At 40.7% G+C, this 25,807-nt stretch overlaps 2 protein-coding genes across 7 annotated transcripts in view; both read left to right on the forward strand.

Annotated features, from left to right (window-relative positions):
- srrm3 (serine/arginine repetitive matrix 3) overlaps positions 1 to 19,201 on the forward strand; it is a 73,860-nt gene extending 54,659 nt beyond the window's left edge. For 3 of the 5 annotated variants that reach the window (XM_061802751.1, XM_061802749.1, XM_061802750.1), the window contains 5 exons: positions 1,482 to 1,650; positions 9,867 to 10,135; positions 13,148 to 13,393; positions 13,468 to 13,599; positions 16,542 to 19,201. In XM_061802751.1, coding sequence (XP_061658735.1) covers positions 1,482 to 1,650; positions 9,867 to 10,135; positions 13,148 to 13,393; positions 13,468 to 13,599; positions 16,542 to 16,797 — 1,072 coding nt within the window. In that variant the 3' untranslated portion in view covers positions 16,798 to 19,201. Of the gene's footprint in view, positions 1 to 1,481; positions 1,651 to 9,866; positions 10,136 to 13,147; positions 13,394 to 13,467; positions 13,600 to 14,860; positions 14,982 to 16,541 lie in introns of all 5 variants that reach the window. The other 2 variants (XR_009792422.1, XR_009792423.1) reach the window with 2 other exon arrangements.
- A 552-nt stretch (positions 19,202 to 19,753) lies between these two features.
- On the forward strand, positions 19,754 to 24,089 carry hspb1 (heat shock protein, alpha-crystallin-related, 1). Of its 2 annotated transcripts, XM_061802827.1 has the most exons (4): positions 19,754 to 20,202; positions 21,665 to 21,728; positions 23,598 to 23,800; positions 23,895 to 24,089. In XM_061802827.1, the coding sequence occupies exons 1-3, from the start codon at positions 19,845 to 19,847 to the stop codon at positions 23,752 to 23,754; spliced, it is 579 nt and encodes a 192-aa protein (XP_061658811.1). In that variant the 5' UTR covers positions 19,754 to 19,844; the 3' UTR covers positions 23,755 to 23,800; positions 23,895 to 24,089. The 2 variants fall into 2 exon arrangements, with proteins under 2 accessions (XP_061658811.1, XP_061658810.1); XM_061802826.1 differs by having other exon boundaries at positions 19,757 to 20,202; positions 23,598 to 24,089.
- Positions 24,090 to 25,807: the final 1,718 nt, after the last annotated feature.

A 25,807-nucleotide genomic window follows, 5' to 3' on the forward strand; every position in this document is an offset into this window, starting at 1 on the left:
ACAGCATATTGTCATTTACATGGCCGTAAAAAATACTGGCTCCCTTTTCAAATTCTACATTTTTTGCAAAGCTTTCCCACTGTAATGTTTAAGATAATCAAACAAAATGTAAATATCAGACATAGCGAACACAAATAAATGTCAAATGCAGTTTTTAAATGATTTTATTTCTTGAGGAGAAAAAATATGCAAAGCTGCCAGGCCTTTTGTGAAAAAGTAATGGTCCCCACAGTGGCTTTCGGTTTGTAACTCTGCCTTGGATGCCATCATTTCCCAGTCTTCTTCTTATTTTTGAGTAATGAACACTGAGCTTTACTGAGGCAATGGAGGCCTGCATTTCTTTTGATATTGCCCTAGGTTCTTTTGTGACCTCCTGGATGAGTTGTCGCTTTGCTCTTGGGGTCGGTAGTTTTTGTAGCCTGGCCACTCCTGATTCACCACTGTTCCATGTTTTTTCCACTTAAGGGTAATGACTCTCACTGTGGTTTGCTGGAATCCTAAAACTTTAAAAATGGCTTTGTAGCAGACTTAATTTAGTCAAATGGGCTTGATTTAAGTGATTTCTTGATTGTACCTGTCTGAAGGTAATCTGGAATGGGTCCAACTGTCCGGATGTCAAAGTGTCCTCGGGCAAGACCCTGAACCCTAATTTCCTCCCAGTGGGCTGAGCAGCACCTTGCATAGCAGCATGAATGTTTGCGAATGGGTGAATGTGAGGCTTTGTATAGCGCTATAGCCACTGTGATTGGGTTGATAAAGCGCTGTGTAAGTGCAATCAATTCACCATTAAAAAGTGGATGTTGGTCATGAAAATGGATGACCTCACTGCTTTCATGGGAACTGCGTCACTCCCTTACTGAATGCAGCAACAACTTGACATCAGTTCCTTAAATGTATTCTGTGTTCCAGTATTTTGCAGCCTGTCATCCAAAATATTAAAACCAAATTTGGAAATGTTTAAAATTACTTTTTTTTTTTTTTTTTTTTTCCCCACCTACTGGGCGACAAACCAGCACCGTTCTTGGCGGCGCTTACCCAGTTGGCATGCGCATGACACATTGACTGGCTGACTATTTGCTCATTTTCTTTAAAAAAAAAAAAAAAAAAAAGAAAGAAAACATCTCTTGTGTGAAACCAATGTAACATTTGTACGTTGTCCTTTTGTGTGTTTTAAAGTTTTCTTTTTGTTGACTTTTTACATATTTGTTTAAACCTATAATGTGAAATCACACATTCCAACTCCAAAATTGCTTTATGAGGATACGTACGTTTGTTGTTTTGAATGCTAACCTAGTGCTGGTCCGTCAGTGGGTTAGATTTAATTCTGACGTAATACATTAGCAACTGTTTGCTTCTTCTTTGCCTCTCCTGATGCATTACTGTCACTCTTTATAACATCACGTGCCCTTTAATTTCATGCGTACTGGACTGTGTATAAAAAAAAAAAAAAACGGTATCACTTTGTGTCTCTGTTCTTCCAGACTGAACTCCAAGCACAAGAAGGATGGAAAGAAGGCTCGCTGCGCTTCACTATCCCCAGGCCAGAACAGTCCTACTGCTTGGCACAATGGCGACCACACCCAGCGCAGTCACAATTGCCACAAAGGCAGCGGCAGACTCAACCACACTGAGGGCCACAAGGTGCAAGATGTACGTAATCTCCTCTTTTCTACTACTTCAAACCTCTCCCCTCCCCAATCTGAGTAGAGTCTCTAACATATGACTTTATTTATTCTTTTCATCAGTAATTCATAGGTTACAAGGCAGACACTGACTGTACTTTAATGTGATGTGTAGAAAACCTGCTGCTTTGTTTCTGGCTTTCTTTTGATTCCTCTGCCATCTTGTTCATTGTTATTGTTGTGTGAAGGCAATACAGACGTAGGTTTTGTGTGTGTGTGTGTGTGTGTGTGTGTGTGTGTGTGTGTGTGTGTGTGTGTGTGTTGTGTGTGTGTGTGTGTGTGTTTTCTCTACGTGGATCTGTCTCCAGAATTATCATATTTTCTTCACGTGCAAACTCGAGCCATCTAGGAACACCAGAATAATGAACAAAACAATGTGTGGTTCCCTGTTTGTGTTTGCTTACTGCGCCATATGAATATCATAAAATAGCTGTACTAGTTGTTACCAGGTATGTCTGCTGCATATTTAAAAAAAAAATAATCTGTAATGAACTCAAAACATTGATTCCAGAACTTTACAAGTTATATGATAAATTTTAAATAAACTCTTCAATGGTACAGGCACAGGATACTTAAAGCCATCTGAATAAGACAGTTATCTATATTATTATTATTATTATTATATTATTGTTTATTGAACAGTAATATGTCTGCAAATTCTGCTATTATCCCTTGCTTTAACAAACGGCTTCTTTTGTATTGTTTTTTGATTTTTGTACAAAGTACAAGAATTGTACACTAAGTGGAAACTGACAAATTTATTTGAGTTAAAAATAATCTTGGGAAAATAATGTGCCCCCATTGTAACAATTTTAAAATTATGCTACAATGGTAGGTGGTTTTAGTAACACACATGAGCACTTTAAAATTGAAGGTTGAAAATATCAACAGCTCATCCATGATATAACATCAAATGAGAGCAACAGCATGTTTGTGACTGTGGGGGTTTACACAAGTGCCTTTAGCTGCTGCAGTGTATCGTATATATTGCTGGAAAATTATAAAATAGCCCTTAACTTGTCTACTGTGATCTTGTCAGGACACGTACAAATCGTTTTTGATAAACGCAACCTGAACTAAACAAGAAAGACAGCTGTTAAGAGTTCAGTGAATTTTGTGTTAAGACTCAGTTGGGAGAGCCGACGTCGGACTGCTGCCTTCTGTTTTGTATTCTTGCATGTGTCTTCTGAGGCCTCATCTGATCTTTGTCTGCTTCTCCCATTCATTCTTCTTTCTTTTCTTACCCCTTGATCAATTTCAATGGTATTTTAACGATGAATAAATGCCCCAATGTCTCTCTTGTTTATATAAAAAGCACTCAAATGCTTTGGAGCTGGACCAAGTAGGTTAACTGGGTATGTGGAATCGTTTCTTCTTATCAATCCAGTTGTCTTTCTGTCAAACACAAAGCCTCTGCTCAGTCATAGATTCTCCTCTCCTCAGGGGGCACAAGAGCAGGAGTTCATTGACGAGGCTTCTTTCCATGTCAGTTTGCATGTTGCCTCTAGGTGGCAGTATCTTCTCTGTGTCTGACTATTGTCTCTACGCTGATCTTACGGGTGGAGAATGGCAAGCAAGCTTTGCTAGGCTACATACTTTTGGGATGTATTGAAGCCACATTTTTGGAGTGCCTTTGAGTATTTCAAACAACATCTTGGGTGCTATCATTATTAGCTGTTTTAATTTCCATCCAAAGGGACATTGTGTGAAGGTTCCTGAATGAAATCAGCTTCGATTTTATTGCTGCAGCTGTGTGGTTTTGCAAATGCTCTGTTTTTGTTTTTTGTTTTGTTTTTTTTCTAATCTATATACAATTACAGTTTGTGATTTTTACCCCAAACCCGCGTTTGGGTCTGTCTCATCCAAAGACATTCCAGGATGCTTCCCAAGGGTGTTCGGGGTGCCATCTCTGCATAATTAGTGATGGATAAATTCATCACATGCACAGTGACAACAAATTAATGAAGTTCCCACTTAAAAAGTAGTACAGCAAATATTTCCTCCAGCCGGGAATGGTTATCATTGACATTATCTCTACAAAATGTATTGTGCAATCGAGCACATTTTCAGGGCCAACCTGATGGATTTTTTTTTTTTTTTTTTTTTTTTTTTAAAGGCTGATACCGATTCTGATATTTGACAGAATAAAAACCTCATTACCAATTCATCAAATAATTACCAAAAATATTTGGTCTCAACGCTTACAACAATAAAGATAATCAAGAACACATGATTGTCATAAAATACTTTGTCCTTTAATTTGCTCAATTTTATGACAGAGGAAATTGAGCAAAAATTACTTCAATATCCTTGTTATATGTTGTAATTTGTATACAGTAATATATAAAAAAAATGTTTTATCGTAAATTGGCCTATTTTTGCTGATTATTGTCTGTTGGATTAATCAGCCACACAGATACACATTTGAACTACAATTCTAAACAAAACACATAAAAATGTAAATATTAATCTATAACATTTATCATAATTAATCTGACCTCTGAGATATGACGGGGCCACTTTTTTACCACGCACATAATGAATCCATTCAGGCAGCCAGGTAGTATAGTGGCACGATTGACACAGAGACCAACATACTCTAAATAAATACACCCAACCCGTTCAAATGATTGAATATGAATTTACCCAGTTGATGATTCAATCTTTTTTTGGGGGGGGAACTGAACAGGGTATTTTCAAAGCTCTGACTACAATCCTGTAAAAGAATAAATCCTGAAATACTAAATTGGTTAGTGTGATGTTTTTGTCCAAGACAATTTGATGGTAATGAATGTCATGGTTAGTTGTAACAATGCTGACAAAAGCAACACAATCCAAGGGGGTGGGGGGGAGCATCCAGGATGGACATGAGAGACAGTGTCAAACTGGGCTAGTCGTGTAAAGACAAGATCGCGCACCCTGACGATAATGTGGGACAACTCTTCACTTTTATTAACATTGGTTTCATATTTTAAAGGGACCCAAGCCATTTGAAACGTTTTTTTTTTTTTCTTTTTGTCACATAAGAAGTTTAAACCATAGGTTCACACTACTAAGCAATGTTCGGAATCATTCACTCATTCGCTACTCCTTTATTGTTATCCAGGGATTTGTTTCTACTGTAGTGGACCATATAGGGTTCACTGAGCATGCAAAAATAGGGAAAAAATAGTTTTTGGACACTACTCGGGGATGTTTTTCACGAGATTGTTGCTGTCACATAATTCCAGTCTGCTTGAGCAATGTCAGCTGGTGGACTTTCCGTAATAAAAATTCAACTAATACATAAGTAAATTCTATGATGTCTAAATGGGCTACTTTCATTAAAGAATTTTTCACACCAATGTGCTTCATTGGTGGCTGTTATATTCTCCCTCAAATATACGATACTGCTTTTCTAGTGTCCAATTGCTATTTTTAAATGTACTGTGGGATACATCAAGGACGCTATGTATTATAATTACTCCATCTTTGAATAGTATGCTAAAATGGAAAACGCAGTATTAGAGGGAAGCAGAGAAAAGAGAATGATTCTGAACAACTTTATTGTGCCTTTCACTGTATCAGTAATTAAAAAAAAAGCTTAAAAGGCAAAAAAAACAAGGAGGAACTGACATCAAAATGGTGGTAGTGGTAGTATTAGTAGTTGTAGTTGTATCATTTGTAGTAATAGCACAGTAGAACATATTAGATGTTCAGAGGACCCAAGGCAAAATATGACTGGGGTCCCTTTCAAACATACCGACGCTCTCTAGTTGATTTTAGCTGTAACATTCTTCCTCTTTCTCTTTTTCCGACCTCCGCATTTGTGTCATGTGACTCACAGCTGACTCTTGTTGTTGTATTTTTTTTTTCTTCCCACATATCTGTCACATTTGCCAGCTGTGCATGCACACCTTGACTTACCTCCCTTCTTCCTTCCACTAATACGATCATAAACTACTGTATATCCACTTAAGTCAGTCTCTCTACCTCCCAACTCCTTCCCCCCACTCTCCCTGTTTGGATACAAATCTGGCTGCCTTTGTAAGCGAAAAAGACAACGCAAAAATCATGTAGTTTCTAGAACCATCCTAATTTTCCATCTGGATTTTTTTTCCCCCCTCTTCATTTTCTCTTGACTCTTTGCTTTGTTTATTTAGCGTTGGTCTCCGGACAAAAATGTAGCGTTGATACTAAAAGAGGTCATTGTCTTTTTCCCATATCGCTGCGGAGAAAATTCCCTTTTCCTATCTTTTTTTTCCTTTCTTTCCTTGTTTTGTTGATATTGCATCCGTGTCAGTGATTGAAATGGAAGGTAGGTAACGCTTTGCCTACGCACGTGATCTTCATGCAGATGCGAATGTGACAAGCACCCGAGCCTGAGTGACGCTAATGTTTCTCTCTTTCTCTCTGTTGTTAAAAAGTGGTCTTTAAAAAAAAAAAAAAGCTTAATTTGCGGCATCGTTTATGATTTCACCCTTGAAAATGTTATCATTAACCACACAAACTCATTTTTTTTCCCCTTCCGGTCTTCCTGGTCCATTAACTCTCAACATTTTTGGTTTGTTTTGGTTGGAGTTCTTGTTTGTAGGTTGAGTCTGTATATCAGTTTTAGGATTCCCACAATTCTTATAAACAGTTGTCATCAGCGCCAGAGGAGTCAGGTTTACGTTGTTGTGTTCTCTCTGGAGAACAGCAGCTGCTTTTAACACGAGGATGTCAGATTATGAAGCAGCTCAGAATACTGACCCGCCACAACATTATCGCCACTTGCACAATCCAGTGGGATCCAAGACAAGGGCTGTATAAAAATAAAATTAATTTAACAAGGCAATAATGTTCTGTTTTGGCTGGACCTTGTCAGGGAGAGGGTGACTGTGTCCATCAAAAAAAGAGTTTTATTACAACCACCACCCATAAGGTCCTGTTTAGATTGCCTTTTGGTAATTAGTTAGTACAGTGGTACCTTGACTCATGAGTTTATTTTTTCCTCGACCAATTTCTCCACATCAAATCAGTTTTCTGGATTGAAATAAATTGGAAAATTAAATTTTTCATTCCAGCCCAACCAAAAAAAAAAAAAACCACTAACATTTTTTGGGTGTTTTAATAAAGAAAAAAAAAGCACCGTACTGTCATGTGTAAAATCGCTACACAACCACTTCCTATTAAACTTTGTGGAGTGTGGACATGTGCAAAGCAAGAACTGATTAAATTTAAAATTAAATTAAGTTCTTTCAGACAGAAAATAAACCTTTAATGCTTTCAGGCAAGTGCAGACAGAAAATAATTTTTTTGCTTGTCAATTTCTGATATCCATATGAGTTTATTGCGGCAACAATGACTCACAAAATATTAGTTTTTTTTACAGAAAAAGACACCTAATCTATGTATGTCTGGTAAGATACAAAAAAACATGACCAAAAATCACTGTTTCAAAATTAGTTCCACTCGAGAGTTTTATGATATTAATTGGGTTTTACACGTCCAGGAATTTTAGGGCCAATCACAATCAGCAAGTTCAACAAAACCGTGGTGGTGACAGATGCAATGAATGGTCTCTGAGAGGATGGCAGGAAGCACATACAGTAATTAATGTACAACATTTTTCAGTTGTAAAAGGTTGGAAATCACTACTCTGGTCAGGTCATGTATTCTATTCAGTCAGGTGAAATCACCATTATAAGATGACAGAAATATTGGCTGCTAACTTACCAGAATTACTAATTTATTGTACCTAAATTATTTCTCCCACACCAAAACTTTAGCAAATGATTCGGCAGAACGATGGCATGTTTACACACAACCCTTCGTGCTAGCACTAGCTTGCTAGGCTGCATAACGTTTCGTTGCCTGCTCACGAGCCAAATCCCATTAAAAGTGTGTGAGCATACCTCAAGCAAGCCTTAAACGAACATCCTCTCCTGATCACCGGTGACCACCAACACATCTTTCCCCATTTTACCTTATAATTCAGTCGGCGCGATCCATTTGTGTTGTCATCCGCACAGTAACAAATGTATCCGGTTGCATCTTGAGTTGACAAGATAAAAGCCCAAAGATATTAAAAAAAAAAAAAAAAAAAGAAAGGAGATGCAATGATATTGAATACAAGATTTTATTGCAGTAGTCTGACATAGCGCTATCGTGAAAGAGCAAATTTGGCCTGTCGTCTGATCCAAGCATTATGCCATTAATGGGATAGGCAAATTATGACATTACATCTGATCATAGCTGATTTTGTCTTATATAATTGTATTTTGTTGGCAATCATGTTCAACTTTTGGGGAACATTTAAGATTGAAAAAATGTAATTTGTTTTATATCTTATATCATTATGGATTTGGATGAAAAATTGAGATGTTGGAATTTCAGGCCCGAATAAATAATTTTATTTTACAATTGATTTATTCTTTGATGCAATTGCAATGGCTTACTTTTAGTGAGGATAGTACACAGTCGTAGTCCGAAATGAAATTTTACTAATAATTGGCACCATAATTTCTTTCGGTGTTCTGCTTTCACCATTGGATTCCTCATTTTCAGTTTTCCCGTTTTACCCAATAATTTCCAGAGTAAATACAAATATGTCATATTGAAGGCGGCTTCTCTGACTGAACATATTAACATTAAACATTCATCTATCCATTTTCTACAGCTGCGCCACCGTGAAGTAATCCATCTGCCGATCATCTGACCATTTCACCGATAATCTGATCTCATCTCGTTTGTTGTTTTGGTAGGCAGATATATATTTAACAATTAAAGATTCAAGTGGGTGGCGCGTTGGCCTCACAGTTCTGAGGACCGGGGTTCGAATCCCAGCCTCACCTATGTGGAGTTTGCATGTTCTCCCCGTGCCTGTGTGGGTTTCCTCCCACATTCCAAAAACATGCAACATTAATTGGACACACTAAATTGCCCCTAGGTGTGATTGTGAGTGCGGCTGTTTGTCTCCATCTGCCCTGCGATTGGCTGGCAACCAGCTCAGGGTGTACCCTGCCTCCTGCCCGATGACAGCTGGGATAGGCTCCAGCACTCCCGTGACCCTTGTGAGGATAAGCGGCTCAGAAAATGGATGGATTCAAGTTTTCAGAGCGGAAATATGAAAAATACGATGTAATATTTGTAATAAGAATACATAGTCTAGGCTATATCATTCAGAACGGCTTACTGCTTGTGTAACAGAAGCTCCCTCGAGACACTTCCAACCACATTTTTCCACTTCCAATCAGTTATATTAAGAAGGATGAACATAAAGAATTCCAAAACTCAAGCCACGCCCGTGTGACTGTCGAAGGCCGAAGGACCTGGAGGTGGCCGGCCTAGAGGAAGTACTCCATGTGTGAGGGATCCCTTGCACATCATGGTTTTCCTCTTTGCTTTGAATTCTTTTCCATTGATTTCCATGCACTGTCTCATGAGTCACTGGCAGAGAAGGGTTTTGTGTCTTTTTCTCTTGCATTTTGTGAATCTAATGATGCACTTATGTTGCCCCACTTTTCCCTTTTCTTCATACCTTACCTACTAAAGGAGGGAATACCACTTTATTGGTAAGTGGATGTTAACCAGAGGGAGTTAAACAAGAATAACCATTTTTTTTTTTAAAAAAACGACAAAGAAAAGGGGTCGCTGTTCACATGTCAGCACTTGTCTTCAGGGGGAAAAAAAAAATCCAGAAAGAGAAAATTGAGTAGCAGACGATTTTTGTTTCTGATTCGACTGAAATACTTGTGATGTTTATTTTGTTCCCTCCATTTCTGTGATGTTCTGTCCAGTTGTCTTCTTTCTGTTGTTTCATTTCTTTGAACTCATGACTTTAAAATATAAAGAAGTCCTCTTTTTTTTTTTTTTCTCTCGACACTATCTGTAGCTCTTCACTTTCTGCCTCTGCTCTATTATTTGGTACACTTTTGGTATTTCGCCCCCTCTTCCTTCTCCTCGTTTTGTTTTTTGTTTTTGCGGTTATGATTTCTTCAACTCATTATGGTTTTGCATGCCAAGTATTGCATGCGCTGCACTATAGAGGACTATCTATCTATAAGCCATATTGAGAAAACTTAGATCTTTTTTCTTTCTGAAGTTACCTTCTTTTGGTACACCGTAGCACTCAGCAAAGTGAAAAAATGGAAAGATTCTAATGCTCTTTTGTCCTTTTTTCCCTCTTTTTTTTCGTCTTCATTGGTCGTCGTTTCTTTACAGAAGCTTCGCCTGCTGGCCACCGGCTCTGCAAGTATCCAATCCGCTTTGCTGAAAGAGCCGAAGCACCATAGCGTCCCCAGCAGGAGCCAAGCAGCACACATGTGCACCACAAGTGAAGCTGGAAGTGTGGAGAGTGTCAACGCGGCAGGGAGGAGAGCGAGCCGGCGAGGACGGAATAAGAGCTCCCGTTCTCCTGCTCACAGCAGCGACTCGGCACATTCCCACCGAAGCCACACTCACAGAGGGAGGAGCAGCCGTCATCAGAGAAAGTAAGAAGGAAGACTTTCATATCCTGTTGGACCACCACATCCATTCATGCCAGTCCAGTTCCAAGGTCACGGGGAAGCTGCAAAGTATCGCAGCTCATTTAGCATGTGAAGCGGGTTCCACCCTAGATCAAAATCACAATACTGTATCTGTATGCCCCATCACACACAGAACCAGCATCCGTCTGATCTGTCTGTCAATTCATTTGCACGTAATGTAAGCTGCTGTCAATTTACAAATACAAATTGTAGCTGTCCTTCAGCCTAAAGAACAGGTGAGCGAGTCATTTTCAGATAAATGTTTTTAAAATATTGTCCATCATTGGCTGGCAACGAGTCCAGGGTGTACCCCGCCTCCTGCCTGAAGATAGCTGGAATAGGCTCCAGTACTCTCGTGACCCTTGTGAGGATAAGAGGCTCGGAAAATGGGTGGATGGATGGATGGATGGATATAACTGATTTTAAGCACAGGAAATAATTACCTCTCCAACTTCCTCCGAATGACAAACATTGATAATGTTACATCAGTGAAAGGAAAAACAAATTACCTTTGCTCTGTCAAAGGCATTGTCTTGAGAGGCAGGATTTAGGTTTCCATGTTTTGGTTCTGTGAAGACACTATTTCCAGTGCCTGCATGATTGGCAGTGCACATGCCCAACTCGATGCAGCAACAACACTAGGACAAAATACAAAGGTACCCATCCCTAACCCTAAATGCCTCACCATCACACTTGTCCAAACCTTAACTTTAATCCTACCCTACCCTACCCAGCTTCCTTTAAAATGTATTTTTTCTATATCGCATCGGTGTGTTGGTATCGTCATACTGTTCTGGTGTAGCCAGCTATCAAAGGTGGCCGACCTGTTGCGCAACCACACAGTGAAGAAAACGAGTATTTGACCAGAATGCTATATTGCAAGTTCTCCCATTTAGAAATCGTGGAGGGGTCTGACATTTTCATCGTAGGTGCATCTCCACTGTGAGAGAGAGAATCTCAAAAGTAAAATCCAGAAATCACAACGTATGATGTTTTAACAATTCATTTCTGTGATACAGCTGAAATTAAGTATTTGAACACCTGTCTATCAGCTAGAATTCTGACCCTCAAAGACCTGTTAGTCTGCCTTTAAAAGTCCACCTCCACTCCGTGTCTTATCCTGAATCAGATGCACCTGTGTGGACCTGTTAGCTGCATAAAGACAACTGTCCGGCACAAACAATCAGTAAGACTCAAACTTGCAACATGGCCAAGACCAAAGAGCTTTCCAAAGACACCAGAGACAAAATTGTACAACTCCACATGGCTGGAAAGTGCTACGGAGAAATTGCTTGATGAAAAAAGGTCCATTGTTGGAGCAATCATTAGAAAATGGAAGATGCTAAACATGACGGTCAATTTCAATCAAAGTGGAGCCCCATGCAAGATATCGCCTCGTGGGGGCTCAATGATTCTTAGAAAGGTGAGGAATCAGCCCAGGACTTGGTCAATGACCTGAAAAGAGCTGGGACCACCGTTTCCAAGGTGACTGTTGGTAATACACTAAGACCTCATGGTTTGAAATCATGTATGCCACGGAAGGTTCCCCTGCTTAAACCACCACATGTCAAGGCCTGTTTTAGGTTTACTAATGACCATTTGGATAATACAGAAGAGTCATGAGAGTAAGTTTTGTGGTCAGATGAGACCAAAATGGAAATTTTTGGGTCAAAAATCCACTGGCCGTGTTTGGAGGAAGACCAATGAGGAGTTCCATCCCACGAGCACCATCCCTACTGTGAAGCATGGGGGTGTTTTTCTGCACATGGGACATGACGACTGTACTGTATTAAGGAGAGGATGACCCCGGCCATGTATTGTGAGATTTTGGGGAACAATCTCTTTCCCTCAGTCAGAGCATTGAAGATGGGTCGTGGCTGGGTCTTTCAACATGACAATGACCTTAAGCACACAGCCAGGAGAACCAAAGAGTGGCTTCGTAAGAAGCATATCAAGGTTCTGGCGTGGCCTTGCCAATCTCCAGACCTAAACAAAATAGAAAAGCTTTGGAGGGAGCTGAAACTACGTGTTTCTTAGCGACGGCCGAGAAACCCGTCTGATCTAGATAAGATCTGTGTGTCGGAGTGGGCCAAAATCCCCCCTGCAGTGTGTGCAAACGTGGTGAACAACTACAGGAAACGCTTGACCTCTGTAATTGCCAACAAAGGCTACTCTACCAAATATTAACATTGTTTTTCTCAGGTCTTCAAATACTTATTTGCAGCTGTATCACACAAACAAATCGTTAAAAAAAATCATACATTGTGATTTCTGGATTTTTCTTTTTAGATTCTCTCTCTCTCTCTCACAGTGGACATGCGCCTACGATGAAAATGTCAGACCCCTCCATGATTTGAGTGGGAGAACTTGCGATATCGTAGGATGTTCAAATACTCATTTTCTTCGCTGTATAGAAGTCTAGACTTGTATCGGAATGTAAATGCATTCTGAAGCTAGAAAACACAACAACATAGATTCCAGACACTTGAGCAACTAGAGTCATATGTGAAGCAAGAATTACGAAGAATTCCACTTACAAAGCTTCAACAATTAACGTTCCCAGTTCCCAAAGGCTTATTGACTGTTGTTAACAGAAAAGGTGCTATAGCACTGTATTAAACATGCCCTTGTACTCGGTTGGGTTTTTTTGTTTTTTTTTTGGCATGTGTTGCATCTAGTTGAGGATAGGTTGAAAACAATTTGCAAATCTTTGTATTGTGTTTTATTTAGGTTTTACACAATGTCCCAACTCCATTGGATTTGGCCTTTAGCTGTTAGCTTTCTGTCTTCAAACATACCGACAAAATGTAAACATAGATTCATATACTAAACATAGATTGATATACACAGAGAATGCAAGCATGAGTTTGAACATTTAAAAACACAAAACCTTATACCTGGCTACAGCCTTGGTGTTAGAAAACCATTCGCACACACACATTGCTGTGTGTGATAGGTTTTGCTTTCTTTACTCAGAACAAAAAGCAGCCATTCCTCCAAGCGTCACCACCGCTCCAGTCGAGGTCAGGCACACAATCGCAGCCCGTCAGCCTCGTCAGGGCGACACTCGCACACGTCAAGCAGAAAGAAAGAGGTGTCACGGAGCAAGCAGAACCTGAGACGTCGCAGCAGCTCGTGGAGCAGCGAACAGTCCTCGTGCGCCCACAGGGACAGAGGCCTCAGCAAGGCCAAGTCGCCTCACAACAGGCAGAACACCTCCAGGTGAGGGCACGCTAACAATTCATTCACCATTTGTGGCCTCTCATCCAGTTGACCGGGTTCTGTGTGCTATGCAGAGAGAGGGACAGCCCCAACCGCTGCGACAGCGACACCGACAGCCGCGCCCGCCGCCGCTCTCGCAGTTTCTCGCCCATTCGCAAACGGAGAAGAGATTCACCCAGTTTCATGGAGGCTCGTAGGATTACCAGGTAACAAAAGCATTCTGGAACACCTGGATCAATATTTGACGGATTGGTCAGTTCCGCCAATGATATTGTAGTTTTATATTTGCCTGACTTAGGCGCAGGCAGTGTGGGTTCAGTTTCCACTCAGTGTGAGTTTGAGTGGGAGTGGTCATCTGTCTCCATATGTGCTTTGTGACTGAAAACCGTTCGAGGGTGTTGTCCACTTTCACCCAAAGTCAGCTGGGACAGGCACCTGCTCCACTTGATTTTCAACAAGATAAGCGGTATCGAAAATGGATGGATGGACTCTTGCGCCCTTTTCAATGTCCACTTGGTTTTCGTAACTTTCACCGTGCAGCAGGACGCAGGACGGTACAGGGGCGACGGTTGGCACTGATTGCTAAAATGATCCACAAATAGTTGCGTGACGCCTTTTCCCACTAAAGCAGCCCCTCATTTTATCGCTGCCCCGTGGCAACACATGCACAATGAATGGGAAGCTTGCGGTAAATCCTGTGCGAAAAGGCCTTTATCATGGAGCAAAAGAAATTCTGATTCAACCGACTTGTGAAAATTAAATCGACATTGATATTGAACCAAAAAAGAATACATTATGTAAGAAGGCAGTATTTTATCAAATATTTATAACCAAACAAACACCGACTCATTGTGTTGAGGTATTAATTTTTATCAAATGAATGATTATCAATGGGTCAACCTATTCATGGGCAGCGTCCCATTTTTGGGACATTAGGATTTTCAAGCATTATATCCTTCAGTATATAAAAATATTTAAGTGTTTTAATCTGAAGCCATAATTTAGTATTAGGAGATGATGACTCATCAGTCAAAGTTCGCACGGAGTTACAGTATTTCCCTTTCCTTCCTGACCCAACATGGCTGCCTCAAGTTATCATAAAACTTAACCATAAATGAAAAAGAAGTGTTATTTCCTTGATTTTGGCCTGTTATCTCAATAAGGCAAAAAATTGCACCCTGCCCATGAATGGGTTAAGACGAACTAAGTGAATATATTATCTAATGTAAATATATCCATCCATCCATTTTCTGTAGCGGTTATCCTCACTAGGGGTTGTTGTTTAATTTTGAATAAATTAATTAAAGAAGGGAATCAATAAAAAAATAATTGTATATGCATACTTTATGTACAAGGTTGAATGCACTTTACCCTAAATTTGCGAAGTGTCAAAGCAACACTGACGCAAGTGGAGAGATATCAATTAATGTAAAAAAAAGTGAATTGTGCTGTCATCTTTCACTCCAGCCCTTAAAGGTTCTGATGCCAAGACAACAAGATGCGGCTGAGCTGCAGGCCAGTTACCATGGTAACTGTTGCCGTGCAGTCTGACTCCTGAAGCTTGACTGAGCAGTAAAACAACCCCAGAGTAAACGTGGCTTTCTCCTGTTCCCCCCCCCCCCCCTCTCCTCCTTCACATCCTTTTCTGAAATTCACAGCAACTCTGAAGCTGCCCACTCACTAACGTAACACAATTACGAACGCAATCAAGGTTCTTTTTTCCACTCGCACGTGCCTGTAGGTTTCCGTGGCAGATTGGCCCAAGAGCACAAACGCAAACCTTTTTGCAACTTGCAATAGCAGCAATACCTTGATAGCGTTCCACTAACTCAGTGGTGGGCTGTATATTTGGTACCTGGGCTTTCAGTGGGCACACACCCAACTTAATGCACCTCTTAATACCATGTCTCAATTCTGAAAACCATTGATAATGGGGATTTTTCAATGGCAAATTTTTATCAGACAGATACCAGTCTGAGTATTCACTCTTTGATTACTCACCAGCAGTGCTACCATGTACGACGAGTACTTTTGATACAATAAAATTCCAATTGGTAAAAGTGACAGAACGACTTTTCTTACCCACCCACATGATGATTAACTTACGTGCCAAACCGCCGCAGTGTAGCGCCATCTACTGGAGAAATAATTACTTGCGTTAGTTTTTTTTTTTTTTTTGGGGGGGGGGGGCGCCATAGTGATGGGTGGCAGGATCAATAACCTTCACAAGTACATAGTACCTTGATGTAAGGCTGGTATCAGGCCGATATCAGTACTCCCCCATCCTTAATCATCACTATACTAAAACGCAATATAACAGCACACAACTGTGTCATGGATCTACTCTGGAGCAGATCTGAGTCAATAATCATATACTATCATGGAGCCAGAGATGCTGATTGTTATATGTATTAATGTGTGCAGATCTGTACACACGTATGGATTTTGCTCGTCAAAATTGGCTGTAATAGTTTTCCTCTAACCACTGAATCAAGAGCAAAAATGTTGACATTATCATGAGGCGAACTTAAAATCTGACCTACTCACGAATAAGTCCGATTGCGAATATAGTTGAAGTTAGTCAGCCAGCACGAGACGTCTTGGACAGGTCGTCATTGTAAATGAGAACTGCTTCTCAATTGACCGACCTGGTTAATTCAGGGTTAAATTAATAAATTAAGCGACTTACTATGAAGGCCCTGGTAAGATCAGTTTGACATGACACAAAAGTAATCAAACATCAACGAGTCAAAAGAAACACAATTTTCTTAATAAATTAATCCAACTTCCTGGAACTAATATTCAAATTAAATGCTAGAATTTAGCTCCTGATGAGTCAGCGCTGTACTAACCACGCTGTTGTTGACTGTTGATGTCTGCTGGTGTTCAAGTTCTTTTGGGTGCTAATTACATATCGGAAATAGTTCCTGGGTGGCTATTAAGCTAACAACATGCTTTTCTCTCATGTAAGTGTATGCAAATGTGTGCGCACAGCTTGGACTGTTTTTTTAACCCACTTATAGCTCCTGTCATGTTCACACCCATCTGCGTCCTATTAATAATTTGTTCTTCCAAATATCATCAGGTGAAGTGATTTTTTTTTTTTTTTTTTAAATGTTGACATCCACTTCCGCACTACCCTCCCCAGCGCTCGGAAACGTCCGATCCCGTACTACCGCCCGAGCCCGTCGTCGTCGAGCTACGACAGCAGCCCCTCGCACTCCAGTCGAAGCTACAGCAGCTACAGTCGCAGTCGCAGCAGGAGCAGGAGCCGCAGCAGGAGCAGGAGCAGGAGTCGCAGTCGCAGCTGGAGCCGCAGTCAGAGCTGGAGTCGGAGCAGGAGTCGCTCGCACAGTCACCGCAGTTACTCCAGCCACAGCAGTACCGACAGCCCGGGGTTCTGAGCAGAACGCAGACCAGAACACGAGGGAGGCAACTAAAATTGGGTTTTTAATAGGGTCCAGGTCCAGGGTCCAAATCCCTTTCACCCAATAGAGTATTACCTCACTGCTACAGAGTCTGTTTCTGTAATTTGAGAAAACGGCACTCTGTACTTGTTAAAAATTTGGCCAGTGACAGTCATTAGGATGTGCCTTGACACACCACAATGGATTTGAAATAAACCAAACAGCATGGAATTGAAGTTCAGCATTAGTTCAAAAGTTTCACCAAAAATAATGCTTTTACTAGTTCACAAAATGAATGAAAATGTACAATTGAGAGACCATTATAGGTTTACTCCTCCCACACAATTTAACCTCATTTAAACTCATTCAAACGAACTTTTTAAAGTGTTCCTTAGCACTATCAAGATAGGAGAGAGTATGTTTGTGTAAATACCGCATCATCACTTTTAGGAAATAATGATTTGTTTTATTTTAAATGAAAGTCTACACTAAAGTTTTTTTTCCATTTCAAATCCATTGTTGTGGTGTTTAAAGGCAAAGTTATAAAAACCCAAGATGTAAAAAATATTTCCCAAAAATCAGTACACACAAGTGAAACATTGTTTGGTAGAGCCCCCTTGAAACAAGTCTTGCCCTTTCTTGGCATATTTTTTGACTTATTTCGCACCAAATAATGGAAATGCGTCATATGTGTGTATAGATTAAACATTAATGTAGAGCAAATGACACAGCATAGGGAAAAGTCAGAATTTATCCCCCCCCCAAAAAAAAAAAAAAGCGTTCACTCCCCGAGAGCAACAAGATCAACGGAAGTAAGAACAAAAGAGCAGAAATTAATTTTTTTATGTTTTAAATTGTATAGGTTCCTCTGTATAGATCTCTAATCTTCTGGCTTTGTAAACTATGCACTGTATATTCCATTATAGCATGGCGAACTGGAGGGGAAGTGGCCCCATCTGTGGGGGGGATACGTGGCTCGAACTCATCTTGGTGGACGGTATGCCAGACAGTCACAAGTACATTTGTATTAATCTGTATTTATGACTTTAAATCTGCCCTATCTCAATGAGTCTGATACGTATATCGGTTATGCTTTCCTTAATGTACTGTATTTGTGCGTGCGTGTGTGTGTGTGTGTGTAGCGAGGTACACACATGCTGATTTTTCATATTTTAACATTTATTTTGATTCTGAGGACCCCCACCCACACAAACACGTAGTGTCCTCTTTATTCTCTTTTCCCTATTTTGATGCAACAAAAGCGCACAGAAATTCCACATGACAATCACAAGATTTTGTGGCTCGGCCCAAGTATCAGTAAGGGTAAAGTTTATCATTTACGGTTGCTGAGTGGGAAAACAACTCCAAAAAACACCCCGCACCACAGGATAACCGCAATCTTGACTTATCGGTATGTGTGTACCCAGCTTTCTAACGATGACTGAGGCTGCCCTCGCACTATACGGGAGAACTTACTGCAAAACTTTCCGTGCACATTGAATTTGCAAATCAACTATTTATTGTATTTATTGTATTTATTTATACACATAATGATTTATTTATTGAAGTATTTATCATTTGAAGTTATTTAACCAGTTTTTAGCTCTAGGCCAGGGTCTTCAAAGTTGGTCAAATCATGTTTGGGACATATGTTTCCCCGCGTGATGATCACATGTTGCTTGGTTAGATGGCTTCCAGATGTGCCGTCTGGGTGGAGATACATTATGTTGGAGATCATCTCATAACCAGTGGAATGGATCCCCACGATTGTCATTATTTCATGGGGCTTATTGGTTCAGTACGAGAGGTCTCATTCAATTGCACTCTTAATGTATGCAAAAAAAAAAAACATCTTTCTGAAAGAATGCATTCATCAAATGGGAGTTTGAGACGCTTCCTGAATCTCAATGCCTCATCTTGCCCAGAGATTTTCGACAATTCTATGCTTCCACTGACGGGGACAAACTTTGAAGAAGGTAGTTTTGGGTTCCCCCACCGTGCAAGGTCCCAAATCCCTTGACCTGTACTATTTCAAACACATTGGAAATGTATCATTTTTCTCTTATCAAGAGTGGAAACAACTTCAGTATATGTCACTTTCAGTTTTGGCAAAGCGTCCCAATACTTCTGTCCATAAAACATACAATGGGGCCAAGACGAGCAGTGCCACGATCAGGATCCGTCCTGCCTAAGACGTGTTCATCTGCCGATGCAAACAGTCCACCAGAAAGTCTTCCTACCACTTTACACGTGTCGTGTCATATGCACTTTGTTGCGTTCCGTGTAAAACCTGTCCTTAATTTATTCAAAATGTAGTACCGCCCCTTTTGGTCCATTCATCCTTCTTTGTAGTGTACAGGTTAATATTCCTGACAATAAATTGAAAGAAATGGGCAAAACACATTTTGTCTGTTTTTTTTATTTTTTATTTTTTTTTTTACCTCAAAGCACGATGTCTGTGTGTGTGACAAACCTTTTAAAAATTTTATTAAAATGATGGCTTGAAACTCTGCCATATAGATGAGGTGCGAAAGATGATGCAGGATATTGCAGTGCTTCACAGCTAGCAGATAACTAAACACTTATTGAGTTGTTTAATTTCACACTCGGTGAGCAAGCAATTAAAAAGTCAAATTTTCCATAATACGTCCCTTTTATGTTGTAAACGTTTATTATGGCATCGCTTTCATGGTGTTGTGAAATGTAATCTCAATGCCTGTTTGACTTCAGAGCAGCCTTCTGGATTCTTCTTCTGTCGCTCTGAGCCCACTGAGGGGAGGACTGGATATCAGTATTTGGGAGGGAGGGGTTAACGGAGGTTCACTTGTGCAATGGTCAGCTGTCATTTTGGGAGGGCCTTCCTCTTGGATTCCATTGCAATGCTACCTCTACCACAAATAGATGTTCTCGTAACTTCCATGAGTGAGTGGAGGGGAGTGGAAAGAGGAGGGGGTGGTGTCAGCGTTCAAATATATATACAAGGTGGTAAGCATTTTGGGGGAACTTCGCTGAGGCCAAAGTGTAGTAGCAGCTCTCCTTCCATCATGGCAGAAAGACGAATTCCTTTCACTCTCCTCCGCACCCCGAGCTGGGACCCCTTCCGCGACTGGCATCCCACCAGCCGCATTTTCGACCAGACCTTCGGCATGCCTGCCCCAGCGGATGACATCGCATCGTATCCCTGGACCCACTGGCCCGGCTACATCCGGCCCGAGATGGCTTCCGTGATGTACCCGGGAGCTGTGATGGCCCAGCAGGCTCGCGCCCTGTCCCGCCAGATGAGCACGGGAATGTCGGAGATCAAGCAGACCCAAGACAACTGGAAGGTGTCTCTGGACGTCAACCACTTCTCACCAGAGGAGCTGGTGGTCAAGACCAAGGATGGCGTGGTGGAAATCACTGGTGAGACCTCACTTGCACAATCAACGATAGGTGTACTTGTAACATCAGCTGCGTCAAACTCAAGGCCCGGGGGCCAGGTTTGGCCCCCTATATCAATTCATGTGGCCCGCTTTAATGACTCATCTGCATTTACTCCCATGTTCATCTGGACCAAAATTTCAACTTAGTCTTAGTGTTGAGAGAAAAGGCCAACATTTTAATGTCCAAAAGTTGGGAGTGACACGGGCAGGCGCACGCAATTGGTGTTTGGACCATTTTCAACCGTATGAAAGCCAAGCGGCTGAACGATAACTGGGGTCAAAATTCTGGCAAAAAAAAATAAAAATCACACACAGTATTCGAAGTGTTTGATGTCGTCTACTTCAAGAATCATTGATCTACTGACACAAATCAAGGATACTGAAATTTATTGGGATGAACCACTATGTGTATTTATTGGTACTTGTACTCTCCTTGTAAATACAAAATGCTCCTTGTATTGGCTATTATTAGATTGTACAGGTGTACCTACTAGTATAATGCGCCTCCCACACCCCCACCCTCAAAAAAAAAAAAAAAAAAAAAAATCCCTGGTTCTCTCCACAGCGGCTTAACTGTTCTGGAAAGTTGCAGTTACATAATAACTTGGAACAATGCAGTGCTGTTATCCAGCGTGCTTGTGGGTGTCGGCTTTTTTTTGGATTCCAGCCCACTGTTAAAAAACCAATTGACCGTGTTGGAGTATATGACTTCCTAATCGCTAAACAATGAGAAATCTTTTTCACGTTTATTTCATACCATCTGTAGAAAAGGAAATGGGAAAAAAAATGCTCTTTGGGTGTGCTGTGAATCATCAGCTGCATTTGCTTTAAAGGGGCAGCTGGATCTGGTCCAGGCTTTTTCTGCCGCCAGCTGACACACTGCACATAGTCAGGGCACCTAAGATAAACAAAACCACACTGGAATTTGTAGCCTGGCGTTCTTTTACGCCTGAGCAAACAAAGATGATCTGCTTCAACGCTAACCATCAGCGCGTATATCGAAATGCGACCGCTCACTTGGACAAAGCCTGCACTTGGTCCTTCTTGAGACGTGAGGCCGAGTGCCCCTTCGACGCGTGCTCACAGTCGCAATGTTGGACCACAGATTGGTGAACACCCCGCAGAGCGAAGCGACCTTAATCTGCCTGTTGCCACAACAAATATAATGCACTAAACTGAGCACCCATGAGAGGCTTACAGACTACTATTATCTGCGTTCGTCGTTGCGATAACAAAGATGCTCTTCTGTTTATTGGGAACCTATTTTGGATTTTTAATGCAAAAGGACTTAAGTGGTACATGAGCTCATTTGTGCAACAATTGATGTCAAAAGTAGAGCATTCATGCAGATTGACAGGAAAAGCATCACCATTTCCTCATGATGGTCGCAGTCAGAATGTATCCTGTATTTATTTATTGTATTTTATTCTTTGTGTCCGTAGGAAAGCACGAGGAACGAAAAGATGAACATGGTTTTGTGTCCAGATGTTTCACAAGGAAATACACGTGAGTAGTTCTTGCAACCAACTCACAGCTTCTTCCTGGGGAGCCATATTTGACCAAACTAACTTTTTCTAGTATTTGGGATGCAATATTGCTCCTATGGAAAGTGAAATATGAATTACAATCATCCACGCATTCCTGAGCTCCTGGCATTTCTTCGCCGAATTAGGTTTTAAGTTCACTGGCGCAGAGCTCCTCCAAGGTTTCCGCTAGTGAGCCAGCGCTGTCAACATAACAAACGCGTGGGAAGGTCGGGCCTTCCACATGAAGGCAACCAATCAGAGGCAAGGGGTGGTCTTAGCCAAATAAGGACAAAGCAGACACAAAACTGGGTCTCACAGAAGAAGATAACAGAGGAGCCTTTTCTGGACACTATTATGACAAAACCGAGGTGTTTTTTTAAGATTAAATTTTATACTAAACCCTTGATGGGTTACTACAGTAGTTTGATACGCACTTCTGAAATAACAAACTTTCTCAAATTATGTGGGTGAAAATAACCATCTCATCTTTGTGGTGCTCACGAGCTTGTCATGACAAGCACTAGGGAATGCTTCAAGAAGTGTACCATTTTTTAAAAAAGGTCTTTTTTTCCCAAATATAAAACTAAATATAATCTGTATATATATATATATATATATATATATATAGGCAGCAGGGTGGGTCAGCTGGCGATGGCCTCACAGTTCTGAGGACCTGGGTTCGATCCTGGCCCCGCCTGTGTGGAGTTTGCATGTTTTCCCTGTGTCTGCGTGGGTTTTTCACCGGGCACTCCGGTTTCCTCTCACATCCCACAAAGATGCAACATTAATTGGACACTAAATTGTCCCAAGGGGTGATTGCGAGTGCGGCTGTTTGTTTCTATTGGCTGGCGATCATTGTAGACCACCTTTCGCCTGAAGCTAGCTGGGATAGGCTCCATCTTTCCTGCAACCCTTGTGAGGATAAGTAGCTTGGATCAGAACATGACATTTATAGATAGATAGATAGATAGATAGATAGATAGATAGATAGATTGTAACATAACTTTTTTTTTGTTTTCAATTTGAAGTCCTACGGTGTTCATGGTCACAGGGTACACGTTCTGTTTCAAAGAGGGGGCTCTTAAAAAAGTATTTCACTCAGGGGTCCTGGAGCAAAACGTTTGCGGAGCCATTTTCAGTCTGACGTCTGCACAAGCGCTCTTTTTAACGTTGCCTTTGCTACCATCTAGAGGCCTCACTGACAACTGCTCAGCTCTTAAATAGTTGATGGATTTATCATTCCAGGATTGAAGGACGGCAAAAAAAAAAAAAATCCTTACATTTTTTATTTCTGTTTTCAAGAACTATAGGTGGGCTGATAAACCATAATATAATCCAAATTCAACCGTTAACGGTGACAGACACTCAGGAATTTGAGAGCATAATTCCAAACTATTACTGAAAAATCCGACTATCCAGCCATTTTCTGCACCGCTTATCCTCACTAGATTAAATCACAAAAGTGCCATAAAATTACTAACTTAATTTTTATACTACTCTAATTGCAGAAACAGGGTTGCAAGTACATAACAGTTTTTATTCGATTACACGCTAGCTGCGTTTAAAAAAAAAAAAAAAAAGATATCTACAAAGTCATACCAAAATTATCAGATTTAAACTTTAATCTATTATACTTGAGGGGTAAATTGCCCATCAAGTGGGACAAGAAAACTTGATTTGTGAAGTATAATTTACACAACAAGTGGCTGTTTTTGCATTTTTGAGCATGGATTAGTTGGAAAGTCATTTCAGTGATGCTTTTAGTTATAATACTTTTGAATTACTTTTTTTCTTCCCTTGTTTAAAAAATACTGATTCCCCCTTAATCATATTTCACTGCTTCGTGCAGCCTCCCATCCAGCGCCAACGTGGAAAAGGTCACGTCCTCGCTATCTCCCGACGGCGTGTTGACCGTGGAGGCCCCGCTCGCCAAGCCGGCCATCGAGGCCGCGGAGACCACAGTACCCGTCACCGTGGATGGCAAAAGTGGCGTGGTGAAGAAATAGGAGGCTCGCACGCAAACATACGTTCAAACAAGCTTTCAGAGCCGACGTAGGGAAAACAGAGACCTTCACGTCTGAGTTAAGCCAGGCCGGCGTTGCCTCCACAGCACATGTGTGTCTTCTCTTTGTTCTCCTCATTTTAGTCTCTTTGTTCGGTCTTCCTCACTTCTGCTGAGCACATCGCAGTCTGGCGCTGGCTGGAGTGAAAATCTCCAACAGGATGCACTTCAGTACCCCAAAGAGCACAACGACGCGTTGTTAGAGTCTGCAACTACACTGTTTTCATCCACAGTTGATCGAGAAATGTCAACAGAGAATAAAGATGAAAAATGGCATACGAGGGGCCTCTCTTGTACTACTTTATTTCAAACTTTATCTCATTTATGAATTTATGAACAATCTTAACCCTGCCATATTGTTCAATTTAATGCGCTGATACTCAAAGTATGTTTCCAGTTCAATTTTGACCACAACCTCGAACACCCTCATAATAGTTGTCCATCTCAAATAATGAACAGACCATTTCAAAATTTGTTAATGGCCTGTTTGATATAAATAAATGAAATACTTACCTTGGTACCGTAATTTCCGCCCAATAAGCCACGACTTTTTTTCACACGCTTTATGCGGTTTATGCGGTGATGCAGCTAATTTGTGCATTTTTTTCTAACGGCCCTGTTAGCGCTGCGCTAGCGTGTTACTGCCGTGTCTCAGTGATTTTTACCAGTATGTTTTTTTTTTTGTTTTTTTTTTTTTTAAACCAGCCCTCTTAGTGCGGCGCTAGCGTTGGCGTTAAACTCTCTTTGTACTGTTTTTCTTTGTAAATTACTCGTGTTTCCGTGTGTGCACTTGCGGCTTTTGCACACGTGCAGCTTCTGTATGTACCAAATGGTATTTCTTTTACAAATGTACTGGGTGAGGGTTATAACCAGGTGCGCTCTGTAGGCTGGGAATTACGGTAATTTATAATTTTTCAGAGGAAAGGGAAACTTTATTTTTAATTGCTACATTGCAGATGAAAATCTCTGCATGTCTTGTCTTACCACTGTATGAGTTTTTTTATGAGTATGTATGACGCCCTTCTACTCTTTCGCCATTTTGAGATTCCCCCATGACCTTTCAAAGGTCAAAGGTGTTTTGGCAGCCACTCCAGTCGCTTGGTCACTTCCCCACTTGAACCTACTACAAGCGCCATAAATAAGAGAAAGAAGATTACATTTTAGACATGTCTTTGGATCACGACCAAAATATGATTTCTTGCTTGGACCATTGGTAACATTGTTTCCATGTAATCCTGCTACCATACAAACAAATCAATGGTAATCATTCAAGTTAATCGGGTAACAGACACAGCAGGGTTGTAGTAGACATGGCATGTACTCTAGAATAGCATTTTTATTTTATACCAATTTCATGAATGCATAATACTTTGGTTATAGTGACGAGCCAGATTATAAATCTTGTTAACATTTATGTTGTTGTTTTTCTCATTGTCGTCAATAGTGTATGTGCGCGTGTGTGTGTGCGCGCAGATATTTAAGCCAATTTAAGCTGCACAGAAAATCGTTCTGCGTGTCTCTGATGAATTATTCATACCAGTTTAAATCCATAATTGAGAAGCCAATGTGCAAGGTCATTCAAAATGGTCTTATCAGAAAGGAGGCACTTGGACCATGACCATGACCGGTATGTCCCTTCAATTGCTTTCATCTGTTTTGGGTCATTTTGGCGCCGTCTTCATCAGCCCCTTTGCTACTGGAGATGAACTACCTGATTAAACATTCATAACCAAAGCACCTTCAATGTAATGATTGAATTATCATGCATAATTTATGTACCTTTAAATCTATCTGCCAGTAAAATGTTGAATATCGTGGAAGTTAAAAAACATAATGAATACTGTGCACCACCTGATCTCAAGCATTTTCACTCTTAGCCTGTTTCGATGGATTTGCCACAATAAATTGTATGCTCACAATTCGTAGTGTGTGCGTTATAAGATGAGTCCATTTGAAAAGAAATCCCACTCATTAGTACTGATTCATTCTTCACACGT

The sequence above is a fragment of the Syngnathoides biaculeatus genome, chromosome 18 (genome assembly GCF_019802595.1).
Source record: "Syngnathoides biaculeatus isolate LvHL_M chromosome 18, ASM1980259v1, whole genome shotgun sequence".
In the NCBI taxonomy this organism is placed as follows: Eukaryota; Metazoa; Chordata; class Actinopteri; order Syngnathiformes; family Syngnathidae; genus Syngnathoides; species Syngnathoides biaculeatus.

Excerpts from the sequence above, each read along its gene's own strand:
- hspb1 (XM_061802827.1), top strand. The coding sequence starts at position 19,845 with ATGGCAGAAAGACGAATTCCTTTCACTCTCCTCCGCACCCCGAGCTGG. Across the intron at positions 20,203-21,664 it reads TGGCGTGGTGGAAATCACTG|GAAAGCACGAGGAACGAAAA; the intron begins GTGAGACCTCAC and ends TTGTGTCCGTAG. Across the intron at positions 21,729-23,597 it reads TGTTTCACAAGGAAATACAC|CCTCCCATCCAGCGCCAACG; the intron begins GTGAGTAGTTCT and ends TGCTTCGTGCAG.